The sequence below is a fragment of the Cupressus sempervirens genome, chromosome 10, assembly GCF_028749045.1.
Source record: "Cupressus sempervirens isolate cs-2001-9-10 chromosome 10, ASM2874904v1, whole genome shotgun sequence".
Classification (NCBI taxonomy): domain Eukaryota; kingdom Viridiplantae; phylum Streptophyta; class Pinopsida; order Cupressales; family Cupressaceae; genus Cupressus; species Cupressus sempervirens.
This window is the reverse complement of record NC_143127.1, coordinates 224,613,458-224,627,747: the sequence shown is the minus strand read 5'-3', so window position 1 is coordinate 224,627,747 and position 14,290 is coordinate 224,613,458. Positions and strand designations below refer to the sequence as shown.

The 14,290-nt window shown below is 34.4% G+C and overlaps 1 protein-coding gene across 2 annotated transcripts in view; it reads left to right on the top strand.

Annotated features, from left to right (window-relative positions):
* Window positions 1-4,856: 4,856 nt before the first annotated feature.
* The window catches only part of LOC149533443 (mediator of RNA polymerase II transcription subunit), a 39,928-nt gene continuing 30,494 nt past the window's right edge, over window positions 4,857-14,290 (top strand). Inside the window, exons 1-2 of one of the 2 annotated variants that reach the window (XM_089804287.1) lie at window positions 4,857-5,351; window positions 6,940-7,038. In XM_089804287.1, coding sequence (XP_089660413.1) covers window positions 5,058-5,351; window positions 6,940-7,038 — 393 coding nt within the window. In that variant the 5' untranslated portion in view covers window positions 4,857-5,057. The remainder of the gene's footprint in view (window positions 5,352-6,939; window positions 7,039-14,290) is intronic. The other variant, XM_089804288.1, reaches the window with a different exon arrangement.

Here is a 14,290-nt window from a genome sequence, read left to right as displayed (position 1 = left end):
GTCAATTTCAGGTCGAATTCAAAACCCAAAAACATAAAGCTTTTTAAAATTCAGCTCTTGAATGGTAGGATACAAAAAATTACCACTTCTTAGAAGAAAATTAGGGAGAGCTAAGAACTACTGGGATCGCAAGCACAAAGAGGCCAAGTGAGAAAAAGATAAGGGTGCTCTTGGATGAGCGATGTTAAAAATGATGCAATAAGTCCTACCCACAATTTTTTTCCTATTTGACATGTCCAGTGTAGAGGCACGCGCGAGTCGATAATCAATTTGGATTGACCAAAAAATATTTGATTGCTTTGTTTTCGGGTTGTGTTGGATTTGTCTAGCATCTCTTTGCCCATGTGCCAAAATTTTGGATATGGTTAGGAAAATTATTACATTCCATGTAGAAGCAAAACATTGAAACATGAGATCATTTCATGTAATTGTTATGTAACCATAATTGGTAGGTTTAAAGTCATGTTCACCAACCTCAGACTTCATCTTGTTTGATTTGGTAAAATGAGAGTTACGTAACAGTATATGATCATCCATCAAATGTTTGTTCTAAATGTCCTCATAGAGTTGTATATGCATAGTGTAGAAGCATAGGCATCGCCCTTGAACTATTTGATATAATGCCTCAAATAGATCTCATCACTTAGAATGTGTTGATCTCAATTTTTCCTACCTTCAAGAATGACATTTCTCATTCTTTGCAATAGACAGAGAGAGTGAAAAAGATAGATCCTATAGGTAAACTCCAAAACCTTCACCAGTGCTACGAAAGTTTTGGAAATAAATTTTAAGCATATGTCAAGGCATAATGAAAATGGCTTTCTCTAGTATCTTTCAAACAATTAAGCATGTTACCAACCAATGGATTCAACTCCAAGCAGAGAAAACTATAGATATAGGGAATGAAACATTGGAGGAACTAGAAAGGAAAATAAACATAGTAGGAAGAGAGTATAATGCACTAGAAGATAAGAGGCTATGACATATAGACAAGGGAAAGTTGAAGTATTAGAGCCCAAGGATAAATGTTTAGGAATTTAAAAGTTACTAATCTATAGATCTAGGTAAAAAGAGAATGTAAAAGTTAATACAAATGGCCAAGAAGAAAATGAATTGATCAAAATGAATGGCAAAAAATTATAGAGAGAAATTCAAATAGACATCCAGTCAAGTGCATACATGCATATAGGGGTGAGACTACAAATGAGCAACATAGATTCCATGTGTGAGTTTGAGCATGTGAGATGTGTGGTAAGACCATAGTTTTGAGAGAGGTGTTCATAAGTTAATGAGATTGAAAGCTACATTTCTTGCTGCAATCTAATTATCTTGGAGCATAGAATCTCTCCAATTATTTTGTGTTTTGTGTTTTTGAGAAGTGGAGGGTAGAGGGGACCAACAATAATTATATAAGAAAGAGACAATAAAAGTATTAACTTCCACAAAAAATTCCTGAATGACTTAAAAAATTTAAAAAAGAAGAAAGCAATTTATCTTAAAAATGTAAATGCATTATCACAATGAAATTAAAAGAATAGTTAACAATAGCCATTAAATATAGTTTGTGCAAGATGGGAACACAATTTAGTCTTTGCCCACAACTCAAAGTGAGTTTACATAAAGGAGTGTAGAGTTTAAAGAGAACAAATTTCCACAATCCATTATATTGTACTGGTATGTTTCTGGATTCGATTGTGTTAAGATTTTTACCATCAACGTTTCGAATCACACTACGTGATCCATCATCAGGATGAAGAGCAAGAGAAGCACAAAAAATATGATAAAGGAGTGTAGAGTTATTGATGACTATTGAAGATGACACAAAATCCATCAGTCTTTGCCAATAGGTGTTTTATGACCCACCAACAACAGTTGGTACCATCCAAAGGATTTTTTCCTTGCCTAGGGCGTTCAACATTTCTTTTCTCAATATATTCTTCAACTACCATTTCTAAGATTACCTCTAGTCTGTATTGTAGTTCGATAGTTCTAAAAGTTGCTCTCCCATAATTGATTTGACTTTAGCAATTACTTTAAGGTTAGGTTCTACCGGATATAGAATTAAGTTGGAAAGAAATATGTCACCTTACGTAATACATGGAATAGAACACTTTGAATAGAAATATCATTTATTTTTTGTAAAGAAACTATTGTAGTCATGCCTGTGGTGTCTAAAAATAGGGATTGAAATGGAGAGACTTGTAAATGCAACTCGTTGTTGTTCCTTTTCAAATCTACTCCTCTGGTAGTACCTTTTCCACCTTCAAAGCTATGTATACGATGAACCATTTAACATTATTATGATCAAAATCAAATGGGGAAATTCAACCAATTCTCTCTCTCTCTCTCTCTCTCTCTCTCTCTCTCTCTATATATATATATATATATATATATATATATATATATATATATATATATATATATATATATATATATATATATATATATATATATAGACACACACACAATAATAGGTAGACTGAATTCTTGTTGACCATGTTCCACCAATGATACACCTAGCAAAACAGAAGCCCTGGCAGGATTCCCAAATTTATTGACTTTTTTTTACTTCAAAGGTGTAGAAATCCAGATTTTCAATTGTTTTGAGTAAGGAAAATTTGAATTAGGTGTAACTATTATGTAGTCTTGTGTGTAGGTGTGGCAAGACAACTAAGGGATGACAAGGTAGTAGGGCCGAAACTCATACACAAATTGAAGTGAAGTGAATCTTTAAGATTTTTTTTGACTTTTTAAGAAATTGTTCATTTACTCTGCTTTTAGTTCATTCGAAATGTCTTTATACATGGAAAAGTGCCTTTTGGTTAGTTTAGGGATTAAGAAAAGATCCAATGTGAAATCTTGGAAAAGCAACATGGTATTTATCACAACTTTTTCAAATTTGTTCCTCTTCTTGTTTAGTCTACCCTTCATCCATTTGCAAGTGACCTCCTTTTCTTAGAATTGAAGTCTCGTTCACAATCTTGCTCTTATATTTTATATAAGGCTCACTCTAATGAAAAAACTCTGATAAAAAATGAATGTATAAAATCAAACTTACAGAGCCTAACAACTAAGAGAAGAAGACATGGATAGAAGACTAAATGTATGGATAAAATGCGTGCTAATGATTTTAATTTTCTTTGAAGTAGATAATAGTTCATATAATGTCATGAGGTTGGAGGAAACTAAGTAGAGGCAGGAACTAGAAGAAGATAAGAAACAAGGAGGTTGTTGGGAATTTATGCAAACAAAAGGGTCACATTTTATGGTGTCTGATTTGCCATTTCTTATCAATGGGTTCAACACATGTGGGCTAATGTTGCTTGTTTCAAACCCTTCAACCAGACCCAAGATTAGTAAAGTGTTTGAGTAGGCAATTTCTGTTAGACTTATAGTGGGATATCTCATTTTTGAGTGCTATAGATTGAAGTTCAAGGTGGTGTGTTCATGATTTCTAGGGCAACAACTATATAGGCATAAATAGAACATATATTTTCATAGACATTACCAAATGGTTACTCATCTCTTCATTTATCCTAAGACTTTAGTTTACATCTTTTTAGTTAAAATGGATGTATAATATGTATCTCTATATATGGTGCTATAACGAAGCATAAAACATAGAACAAAGATTGCCCTTCTTTTCCTGTAGATGTAGCCATTAACAGTGAATTGTTATTATGTGTGCATTTATTTATTTGCTTAAATTATAAATTTATTTTTTTACTATGGACAATTGATTTTCCTAAAGAGTTGGATAATAAAGTGCACAAATACTAATATTTGTTGCGAATACAAATTTTCGTGAGTCTAATTGATTTACTCAATTTAAGCTAGTCTTTCTACGCAATAAGAAAGCAACTAGACTGCTAAGCATATTTCGTTTCAACTATTTATTTCTTAAAAACCTTTTTAACAAATTCTTTTGTTTTCTTGTATGCATCCAATATATGATAGAAATTCTATATTTGGAAAATAATTTCAGGGAGGAGTCAAGAGTAGAAAGAGTTAATGAACTTTTGTTCACACAGAGAAAGTTTACACTTGAACAACTTGTGTGTAAATGGTAATGTTACTCCAACAAGCCCACACCTTGTTGAAGGCACTGAGTAACTTTGTAGGTCTCATAAATCATTTAACAATAGTTATAAACACAGTAAACTGGGATGCTGAAAATGATTTATACAATTATTTTTATAAACAAAGGGGATAGGAAATGATGTGGAGAAGAGACATGGAAATTGGATGCAATTCTGTACGTACCCACCTGGTTGTAATCTTACTGTCTTTCCTCTTTTTAACACCTATCTTGGCAATTGCAAGTGAGAACATTGTTATCACTTTACCCAATTCACAAGATGTAGAAGAAACCATAACATGTAATGGAAAATATAGTGACTTTGTTTCATTGTTGTGATATTGCTATCAGGATTTAACTGTGTGATTTTTGAGTCAAACTCATTGACCCATGTTAACATGAATCCATCTCTCATGAGAATAAATGGAACACTTAGCACTCATTGGATCATGGAACACTTAGCACTCATTTGTTTCATGTCATGTGAGTTGTTTCTGGACAAATCCAGTGTGTGGGATTAATGGAACCACATATTGGTGTGGTTGCTCGAGGCTTAGTGTGCGATTTTTGAGATTGCAGAGATTGATTTTATGAAGTGGGCAATGGAAGAAGCACTCTTCTGATTGATTTTATGAAGTGGGCAATGGAAGAAGCACTCTTCTCTCTCGACAAGCCCTTTTACTAGTACACATTGTTTATCTTATTATGTTAGGGTTCAATGTCCACATTGACCTAGTTATAGACTTATTATAAAATTAATTATTGTATTAAATTAAAAGAATGTGGTCTTACTGATGGGCTAACCCTTGGACCTTTTAGGTACAAGTGCTCGTACATAATATTTCTTTGCTTTGGATGGTTACGTTTCAGGTCAAATTCTCTGGCATAATTTCAATAGAAGATCGCGATACACTATTTTGAACCAGGAGTATCAGCAGCGACTTCGACTATCAGCAGAAAAAAGTGAAGAAAAGAGACAATGAGAGAAGAGAGGGTAAATAATAACAAGCAGAAGAGGAGCGAAGAATTGGCCGTGGAGGGGCAGAGGCATCTAGAAGGCACCGTTGAAGCAGCGCATCAGATTCTTGCTTCCATGAACCAAGAGCTGTGCGACCCCTCTCTCTGGATACCCCCCAACAGCAGAGATCACGATCCCTCCCTTGCTGCCGGTGGAAGCGGAGGTGGAGGCGGTGCATTGGATGATGCAAGGCTACGCTACAAAAAATCTGTTGATTCCCTTAGGGATGTCATTTCACTCATCTCCTCATTTCAGGTGTTTCACAGCTCTCCGCTGTTTTTTCACTCTTCTTAATCACTTATTGAGCTTTTCAATTTCACTTTTTCTGTTGGGTTTCAGTCATCAAAGTGAAATTGTGCCCTGTTCACAATCTGCGGTTTGGAATAGAAGCTGCTTTATAGAAGTATCATTCATCAATAAAAGTACTGTGTGTTTTCTGACTCAAGAGAAAACACAACTGGAGTATATGTCTGGAATTAACAACTCAAATTCTGTCTTGCCAACAATCTGTAGACTGTATAGTTTCTGTCATTAGGAGTATTTTTAAATAAAAGCACTGCGCGATTCTGATGCAAGATAAACTCAATCGACTTATATGCCGGAATCAACTACTGAAATTTTGTCTTGCCTACGTTCCGTAGGTTTGAGTAAAATTATTGTTTATAAATAAAACTGTTGCGTGTTTCTGGATGCACGACAAACCCAATCAACAGTTGTGTCCGAAAAGCAAAATGTCGCAGTTAAATAACATTAAGGTCTGCAGTCATTTTGAATGCCCGCGTTGAATATGTTTTGGATGAGTAGGGAGCAAGGTGGCAAATTGTGCTACCATAGGGTAGTGGCTATATATTTAACTAAAACGTATTACATATAAATAGGATTTGAAAAAAAAACCGAAGTGTCCTCGGTAAGATATGCGTTTTAGTTATCTGTTTAGACGTTGCCCTACCATTGTACTGTGCTTTTAGGTACAACTCCCCTCTAATTTGAGTTTGTGCTTTCTTTAGGAAGTTCACTTGACTTGACCATCTAGCCTGCTTGGGCTGTTCATGAAACCGATGAAAAGGTTTGAGACCGTGTAATTGCACGTGAATCTTTTCTAGAGTGCCTCAAGTTTGTAGTGTCCATCTTACAGTATATGTTGATAAGTTAATCTTGAGACTGATTCTCAAGGATTTCCAGTGTGATCAATCTGCCGTCAAATGTCATTAGCGTCTTGAACAATTTAGTTGGGAAGAGGGATAAATTGTTAGCACGTGATCTTGAAAATGCTGTGGGAAGTAAGTTTCACAACCTAGTAGTTTGGTGTCATTATCTGCAACATCATCTTTTGAAGGATTCAATTCCCAGGAAAGACCAGTTCACAGAGATCAACCGTCAATCAATTTTGGCTTCGGCCACAAAAAGATTCCTATCCTAAGAAATATTGCTTATTGTTTTGAATGTTTTCCTAAGTGTTTTTTCTCCTTGAGTCGATTTGGGATCATCTGATTTCTAATTCTCTGTAATAGTTTGTTAATTTTGGTTTAATGCTATTATGTTAAAAATATCTGACTGTTACATTTTAGAAATGGGTCATTTGAAAATTTTAGTTTCTGATCCGCTTTGTGCTGGGATGTAAAGTATATGGGAAATATTCATGCGGTTAACTTTTTTTTTTTAAAGTTGGGGAAATGCAATACCTGTAAATTAAAGTATGGCTTACGTATGCAATAATCTGGCTTATTTTTTGAGAAATTAACAATGGGGAAGTTTATGTTGAGCTTTTGCTCTGAAATACCTTCTCTTTTAGATTACACTTTCTGGATGTTGATCAAGTAATATTTTTATTTCTTTAATTCAGACTAAACTACCTGAGGGAGACACTATAATGGGTACAGAGAATAACAGAGATCAAGATGAGATACAAATACTAGAACAACGGGCTTCAGAGCTCAGAGAGGTATTGTCTAATTTAAGAACACAGTTTTATGCCAATTCATTCTTTTCGTTGTCAAAAAAAAATTGTGGGAATGTTTAGGGCTTTCATTGTGTTCTTTGTCAGAACAATGCTTTTTGTATTTTTCATTTTTCTATCATTATTTGTGATTAGTATGACTCGTGCATTAGTACATTATTTTTCCAGAATCCTCAAATGTCCACTCTTTTTCTTCATTGAGTACTGTTGCTACAAATGCTGATTTACTTTCATGCTCAAAACTCAGCTAGACAAGAATTATATGGATTGTCCACGATGTCACAGCTTTTTAATGTGTCAATGGAGGTATGTTGGGATTCATGGAGCCTTAAGCAATTTCTTTAGGAATTGAAAAGTTTTGTTCCAAACATGGTCACTCACAAAATATTTAGTCTTAAATTGATTTACCATTCAACATTATTATAAGAAGCTGAGAAGGAAGATCCAATTTGAAAGATTTTTTTGCCAGTATGATGTAAAATGTATGAGGCACATATCAAAGACGTTTAGGCTTAGAATGTTGAGTCATTAAGATATTTGTATATCTGAGTACGGTGAAAATTTTCACCTATTAGAAACTTGGAGGTATTTGATGCCAATCATTAAGCTGTTTCTGTTTTGCTCATATATTGAATAACGTGTTATGAGCAATTACATGGACTTCAGCCAAATGTTGGAATAGAGAAGAGGCCTTAGGTTGCTCCTTTCCTTGATGAGACAAAGCTGTGGGGAGAGCTGCCAGCAGTTTTTGTGGAAATAGGGCTTAGTATCAATATCAATAGTGGACATGGATAGTTGGTCATATCTAGGTTGTAATTGTTGTTAAAGTTGTAGCTTCAGTCAGATTAATTCGATCTGAGATACATTTTGTTATTGGTAAATCATCATTTCCTATATATACATATTCATGTAATAATAATGTGTGTATATATATATATATATAATACAAATTATTATTATTAAATATATAAATTAAATGATGATTAAACCCTAAAGACATGTATCATGAAGAGACATGTCTTCTCTCATATTTATATGAGATCAAAATCTGCATTTGGAACACATCAATTACATTGGCAATGTTAGTATATTTGCAGAAAACGATCCATGTTACTCACCATGGTATGAGAGCTAGACTGCAAATGTAATCAAGCGATCAAATACATGGTAGAAAGATTTTTGTCTGTGATGAAAGATATAGATTTGGCATATAGAGAAAGTGACAACGAAAGAATACAATGAAGCTTCTCAAAATTATTGCTATCAATCATGGTATGCGATTTATCTATTGAAGTAGGCATATTGAAATATGCATGTGGATGGTGATGGTCCATGTGACTGGGCTCTTAAGTCACAGAAACAAAACTGAGTTTAAATTCTCCCTGGGAAAATCTAAAATTATTGTTACTAGCGATATTCATAATAAAAGGAACCAAACAGAACACACAGCGATCTAAAGAGGGAGAATGGAAGACAACAATAAAAGAAAGTATTTGTTTTTAGAATATATATCGAAAACATTGATCAAACACGCAAGAATTTTGAATGTAAGGAACGATTATGGGGAGGTCATCAAATAATAGAGTGGGCAAGAAGATATTTGCAGACAAATATTCTTTTTTATGGCAATACTGGACATCACCTAGACATTGGTTGGGCATAAGTCATATAAACATGTGGATATTGATTGTAGTCAATTCATTTTCTTGAGTTAAAATTTGGCAGTAGATCTGAAGAGGCGATAGTGCAGGTTCATTGAATAGTTATTATTGATGTTTCAAGAGGTCTAACTATATCTGCAATCATCAGTGACCCTTATAACATTTGATGAATTAAATATTTGATTGAGCAAATATTATTGGAGATGAATTTTATATTGCACAAACTGATTCAAATAATTTTTACAGGTGGTGGATTATTGGTTGGAGACTAAATATTCATTTGCTAAGCTTGTGTTGTCATTGTAGAGTAATAGATTACTTATGGAGATTAGCCAAGAGGATCTCTATTGTGAATGTCACAATCTTGGATGTAGATTGGAGTTGTCATTAGCTCCATAAAGTATGTAATAATATCAACGGCCAGACGTCCTTCTCTTAAAGCTGTGAAAGATTTGATAGTTTTCAGATTTCAAATGGCAAATATACAAACACTGGAAAAGTACAACAGAGCAGCGAATAAAGAAAAGATGACCAATAAGAGAGAATAAAATGGTGTAGCAGGCAGAATGATATGGATGTATGTGTATGTGCTGAACAAATTACAGTCACATGTTAGAAGTGATAAATTGGGAATACATAAGGGTCATTAAAAAAATACAAAATTCAGTGCAAGATGATATCACCACTTGTTATATAGAATATAGAAATCTCTCTAGAAAAATATAGGAAGCAATGTCTCTCACAAATTACATAAATACGAAGAGAGGAAGAAATGGATCAAGAATGGAGCCTAGAACCCAACCAAGACAAAACGAACACCATCGGGCTTTGGTCAAGTTAATATTATCTACATTTAATGGTTCTAATAAGAGTATTGCTTTTGCATGGGCTGCTTAACAGTGATGCTATCAAAGATGCAACCTTACACTTGGAAGGATCAGCTCATGAATGGTGGTACTATGTGTTGGTTAACCAAGATTGTAGATCAATAGAACATATGATGAATTTTGCAAAAGGTTGATTGAGAGTTTCAATAGGAAGGATCCACAAGTCCAATTTTGATAATTGGCACATTTAAAACAAGAAGGGATAGTGGAGAGAGATGTAGAATAATTCCCAGTGTTATTAGTAATGGTTTTTAATGTTTCAAAAGGAGGACTAACTGAACCTCTTATCAGTTTAATTAAGGCATTTGATCTATTAACCCTTCATGAAACTATTTAATTTAGAAACTTTTGTACCCAAGAAGAAGTTGTTTCAAGAAAACCCTAATTATAGGGTTGAATTTGGAACCTTTTCAAAAGGTTTTTATCTCAACAAGAGGTGTTAACATCAAAGAGTAATTTTGCTGAAGTAACCTAAAATGAGTTGCATGGAAACAAGTTATGTTTTTCTTGTAGAAAACCATGGGTACTTGGACATTGTTGTTTAGGAATAGATCAAGTACATTAGATAGAAGTAGTGTTTGATGAGGAAGAATTAAAACTCAAAGTTGTTAAATGTCAAACTGAAGAAGAGAAATTCAAAGGGCACACTGGCAACCTTGTTAGGTGCTTCTAAATAGCATACTTTTCTAGTTTGAGTGGTTTTACAAGGGTACAAAGTTTGATCTTTATTGATAGTGGAATAATAGACAATTTCGTTGATGAAGGATTAGTTGCTAGAAGAGGGTCACAAGCATAAGATTTCAATGGATTTAGTGTTATAGTGACAGATGGTTTACCTTCCCATACACTAAGAAAATTCAGCAATTGCAGGATACACTTGTAAGATCAAGATGCAAGGACTTCTGTGTCGTGTGCATAGGAGAAACCAGTGTAGTTTTAGGAGCTCAATGGCTACACTGTTTTGGAAGAGTTGACCCAAAATTTTCTGATAACAGAATTAAAGATCAAATGAGAGGGTAAATAGCTTGCAGAGTTATAATAGCAAAAGGAATGGAAGGATATTTTAGGAATGGACAAATAGCATGTGCAACACAATGTTTATATACATCTACAACCACTAAAAGAAAGATAGCCTTAAGAAATTCTAATTATTCCTTCATTAAAAAATAGCCCTACTTGATGATGAACACTAATTATGATTACCGAGGTATAAATTTTAGAGAGAAGTTAAGAAATAAAACAATGAATGAAATATCCAATTTGATTGAAATATTTTCCAGAAAAGATGCAACATGTGACAGTAAAAAAATCCTTTAGCATCCTAATTTCTGATTGCTTGAGTTTAAGCAATCTTGGGAAGGGTGGATGTAACAATTAAACAAATACTATTTGGTAATGCTGCATGGTGACAGCCCTAAAATAATTTAAATGTACTTAGCATGCAGTGCTGAAGTTTAAGGGTGCTTGTGATTTCTCTAAGGAAGGATTACTAATAATAAAATTGACGTCAATAAAAGTCAAAAGATCTGTGAGGAGTTCTGTCTACTAAAGAATAAAGGTATGTAAGATAATCAAGGAAAAGTAGACTCCATTGTTTTGTGAAGATATTTTATATTATTACTTCAAGTGCAGTGTGAACTGTGCTTAAACAACTCGAGGATGAAACCCCTCAAGATTTGAAATCAAAGGATGAAAGCCCCTTGATTTTCATTGAAAGGTTCTCATCCCATAACTATCTCACAGAATTAAATAAATGTAAGGTTCTCACCGCATATCTATTTCTGTTATTTCTGGTTAATTTCTTTATTTGTAGTGTGTTCTAGGTTCTAGGAGCTATAGATATGACTAATCCTAGTCTCAAAGAGTGTTAGTGTCTAGAGGGTACTTTCCACTTTACATCTTGGAAGTGTAGATTGTAGATGCTACTAGACTAGGTTGATATTCGGAGTTTTTTGGAGAAGGCTATTAGTCCTAACCTTGTTTAGCTCCTCAAACATAACATAATTATGCAAAGTGAAGAGAATCATCCTAGATTTAGAAGAGGAAGATTTGATCCCTCACATCAATACAAAGAAGAAATGAAGAAAATGCATGATGCCTTGATTGCTTTCTACTGGATTGTGAACTTTTGTTGCTATATGCTGGTTAAGAGCAAGCTTAGTGCTAGATGTATAGGCGATGCAGATATGGTGGATAGTTACCTAGTGGAGATCACTGAGCTTTGAGATCAACTCTTTGCTGTTAGGGTAAACGTGGTAGGTGACAAGTTGATACCCATGATTGTAAATGGGTTCTCTCATGTTTGGGAGTTTGGGGTGTCTATGCTCATGAGGAGCTTCCCATTTCTAAATATCTTTGGGATGATTAGAGGGGTCAAACTAGAGACTGTTTTCACTAGGAGCATAAGAGAATCAGAAGAGCAATGAAGAAGAATTAGATTGTTTAAACTGATGGAATGAAGTTGATCGGAGTTATTTCTGGTTGATTTGTTTATTTTTAGTGTGTTGTAGGAGCTGCAGGTGTGACTAATAGTAATATTGGTCTCTAAGAGTGTGTGTCTAGAAATAAGTACAAAAAATGTAGGGTTCTTACCCCTCAACTATCTCACAAAATGAAATAAATGCTCAATTTCACATAAATATGAAAATCAAAGGAAGTATCTTCAATATATAAAATGACATATTACATCCCACTTGTGAAAGCGTCCAAATCCAGAATATAAGTACATGAAATATGATATACAGAGAATACAACTTAGGCTCTCATGACCATGCAGTTACCCTCATTCAAATAATGATGTACAGATACAAATAATGATATAAGAATAATAATCAGTGGAGGCTTTGGCCATCAGTTACCTAACAGTCATCTGTAACTCCAAGTGACAGGAACATGGTTCAGGTGCTTTTCTAACCAACCATGGAATTGACCAACCCCTAATATTAATACTAGTCTCAAAGAGTGTGAGTGTCTAGAAATAAGCACCAAAATGTAAGGTTCTCATCCCTTAAGTATCTCACAAATTAAATAAATGTTCAATTTCACATTAATATGGAAGTGAAATGAAATATCTTCAATATATAAAATGACATATTACATCCCACTCGTAAAAGTGTCTAAACCCATAATGTAAGTACATGAAATATGATATACTAGGAGTACAACTTAGGCTTTCATGCCCATGTAGTTACTAGCATACAAATAATGATGTACGAATAGAAGTAATGATATAAGAAACATAAATACTGGAATCTGTGGCTATCAATTACCCAACAGTCACTTGTAAATTCAAGTCACACAAACATGGTTCAGGTGCTTTTCTGCCCAACTACAAAGCTTAGATTTCTCCATAATTCTTCATACTTGAAGAATACCCAACCATGCACGAGAAGCCTAGCAAGCTGGAAACAACAGGCAAAATGGAATCTGGTGCAACATAATATATCTACATGCATTTCACCTATGAATATGCTATGTCTTACTATTAGAATATGACAAAGCAAATAATATGATGATTAAAAATTTAAACATTCATCCATTTCAATGAAACACATGGCTTTGGCTAAAGCACTTTAAACTGTATATTGGTAGTTAGTTCCTGAGAAGAAGATCTACTCTATCTGATAGCCTATATTCAACACCTGTCTTGGAAGAGTAAACCCAATTCACATAAAGGAAGAAAACTGCTGTGCTTAACGAGGACAAATACATGCCTATGTCTAATAAAATTTAACCCTTTTTCTTTTCATGCAAAATAATAAACAATGTGATACTTGATGCATTTCAGTTCTTAGTGTGAGTTCATGTAAGATTTAATGTAAATGCAAAATAATTTTCATGCAAAATTGATAATTACGTGACTTTCTTATGCATTTCAGTCTGGATTGATTTGTCAATTTAACTTAGACTAAGTTGATTGATGAGTTAGACTAGCAGTTTTTAGAGATTGCTGCTTAGATTGAGACTTCCGTGTCAAAGCTGGCTAGTTTTAGGATCAGTTTTTTTGAGTGCAGAATGTGCTTACTGTTATCGGGAAATTGAGTAGTTAGGCAGTTTGGTGTAACTGAGGGAAGTTATACAGGTGCGACAGTTCGCCTCGCACCCCCTCAGGTACTATATGTATGAATCCTCTTCATGTGAAAGGGCATGTTGTGCATTGCAAATGTAATCTTGCGTTCGATGGTTAATGAATACATAAGTTGCTTCTGAGTTCTGTACAACTCTTGTGTTCAATATCTTGTTTTATCTTTATGCATTAGTTCCTGTTACCACGGAGGGTAAACATTTGGCACCATTGCTGCTTGAATTTGGGAACAACGCAGCGAATGGAACTCAACGGATAAATGGGAATACCTGTTCCTAAGAATGTCAGAACCAATGATGATGGAGAGACGAAGCTTTTTGAAGGCGAACATGCTTTAACAGAGAACTTTCACATTCTATTTCGAGAAACTATCGAAACTTTCATAAGGAGAGAGGTCGTACATGCAAAAGTTCTTGAGGACACTGTCTGGGATGTCTTAAACATGAACCCCACAGAAAACATGCTCTTGCATTAGTTTCCGTGCCTGTTTGCGCAAGCATTTCTCGCACAGGCGAGGCAAAGGGAGGAAACAAAGAGGGAGCAACGCTGCCAACAGATCTTGAGGAACTTTGCTGGAAACAACCACTAGGAGGAGGAACGTGATG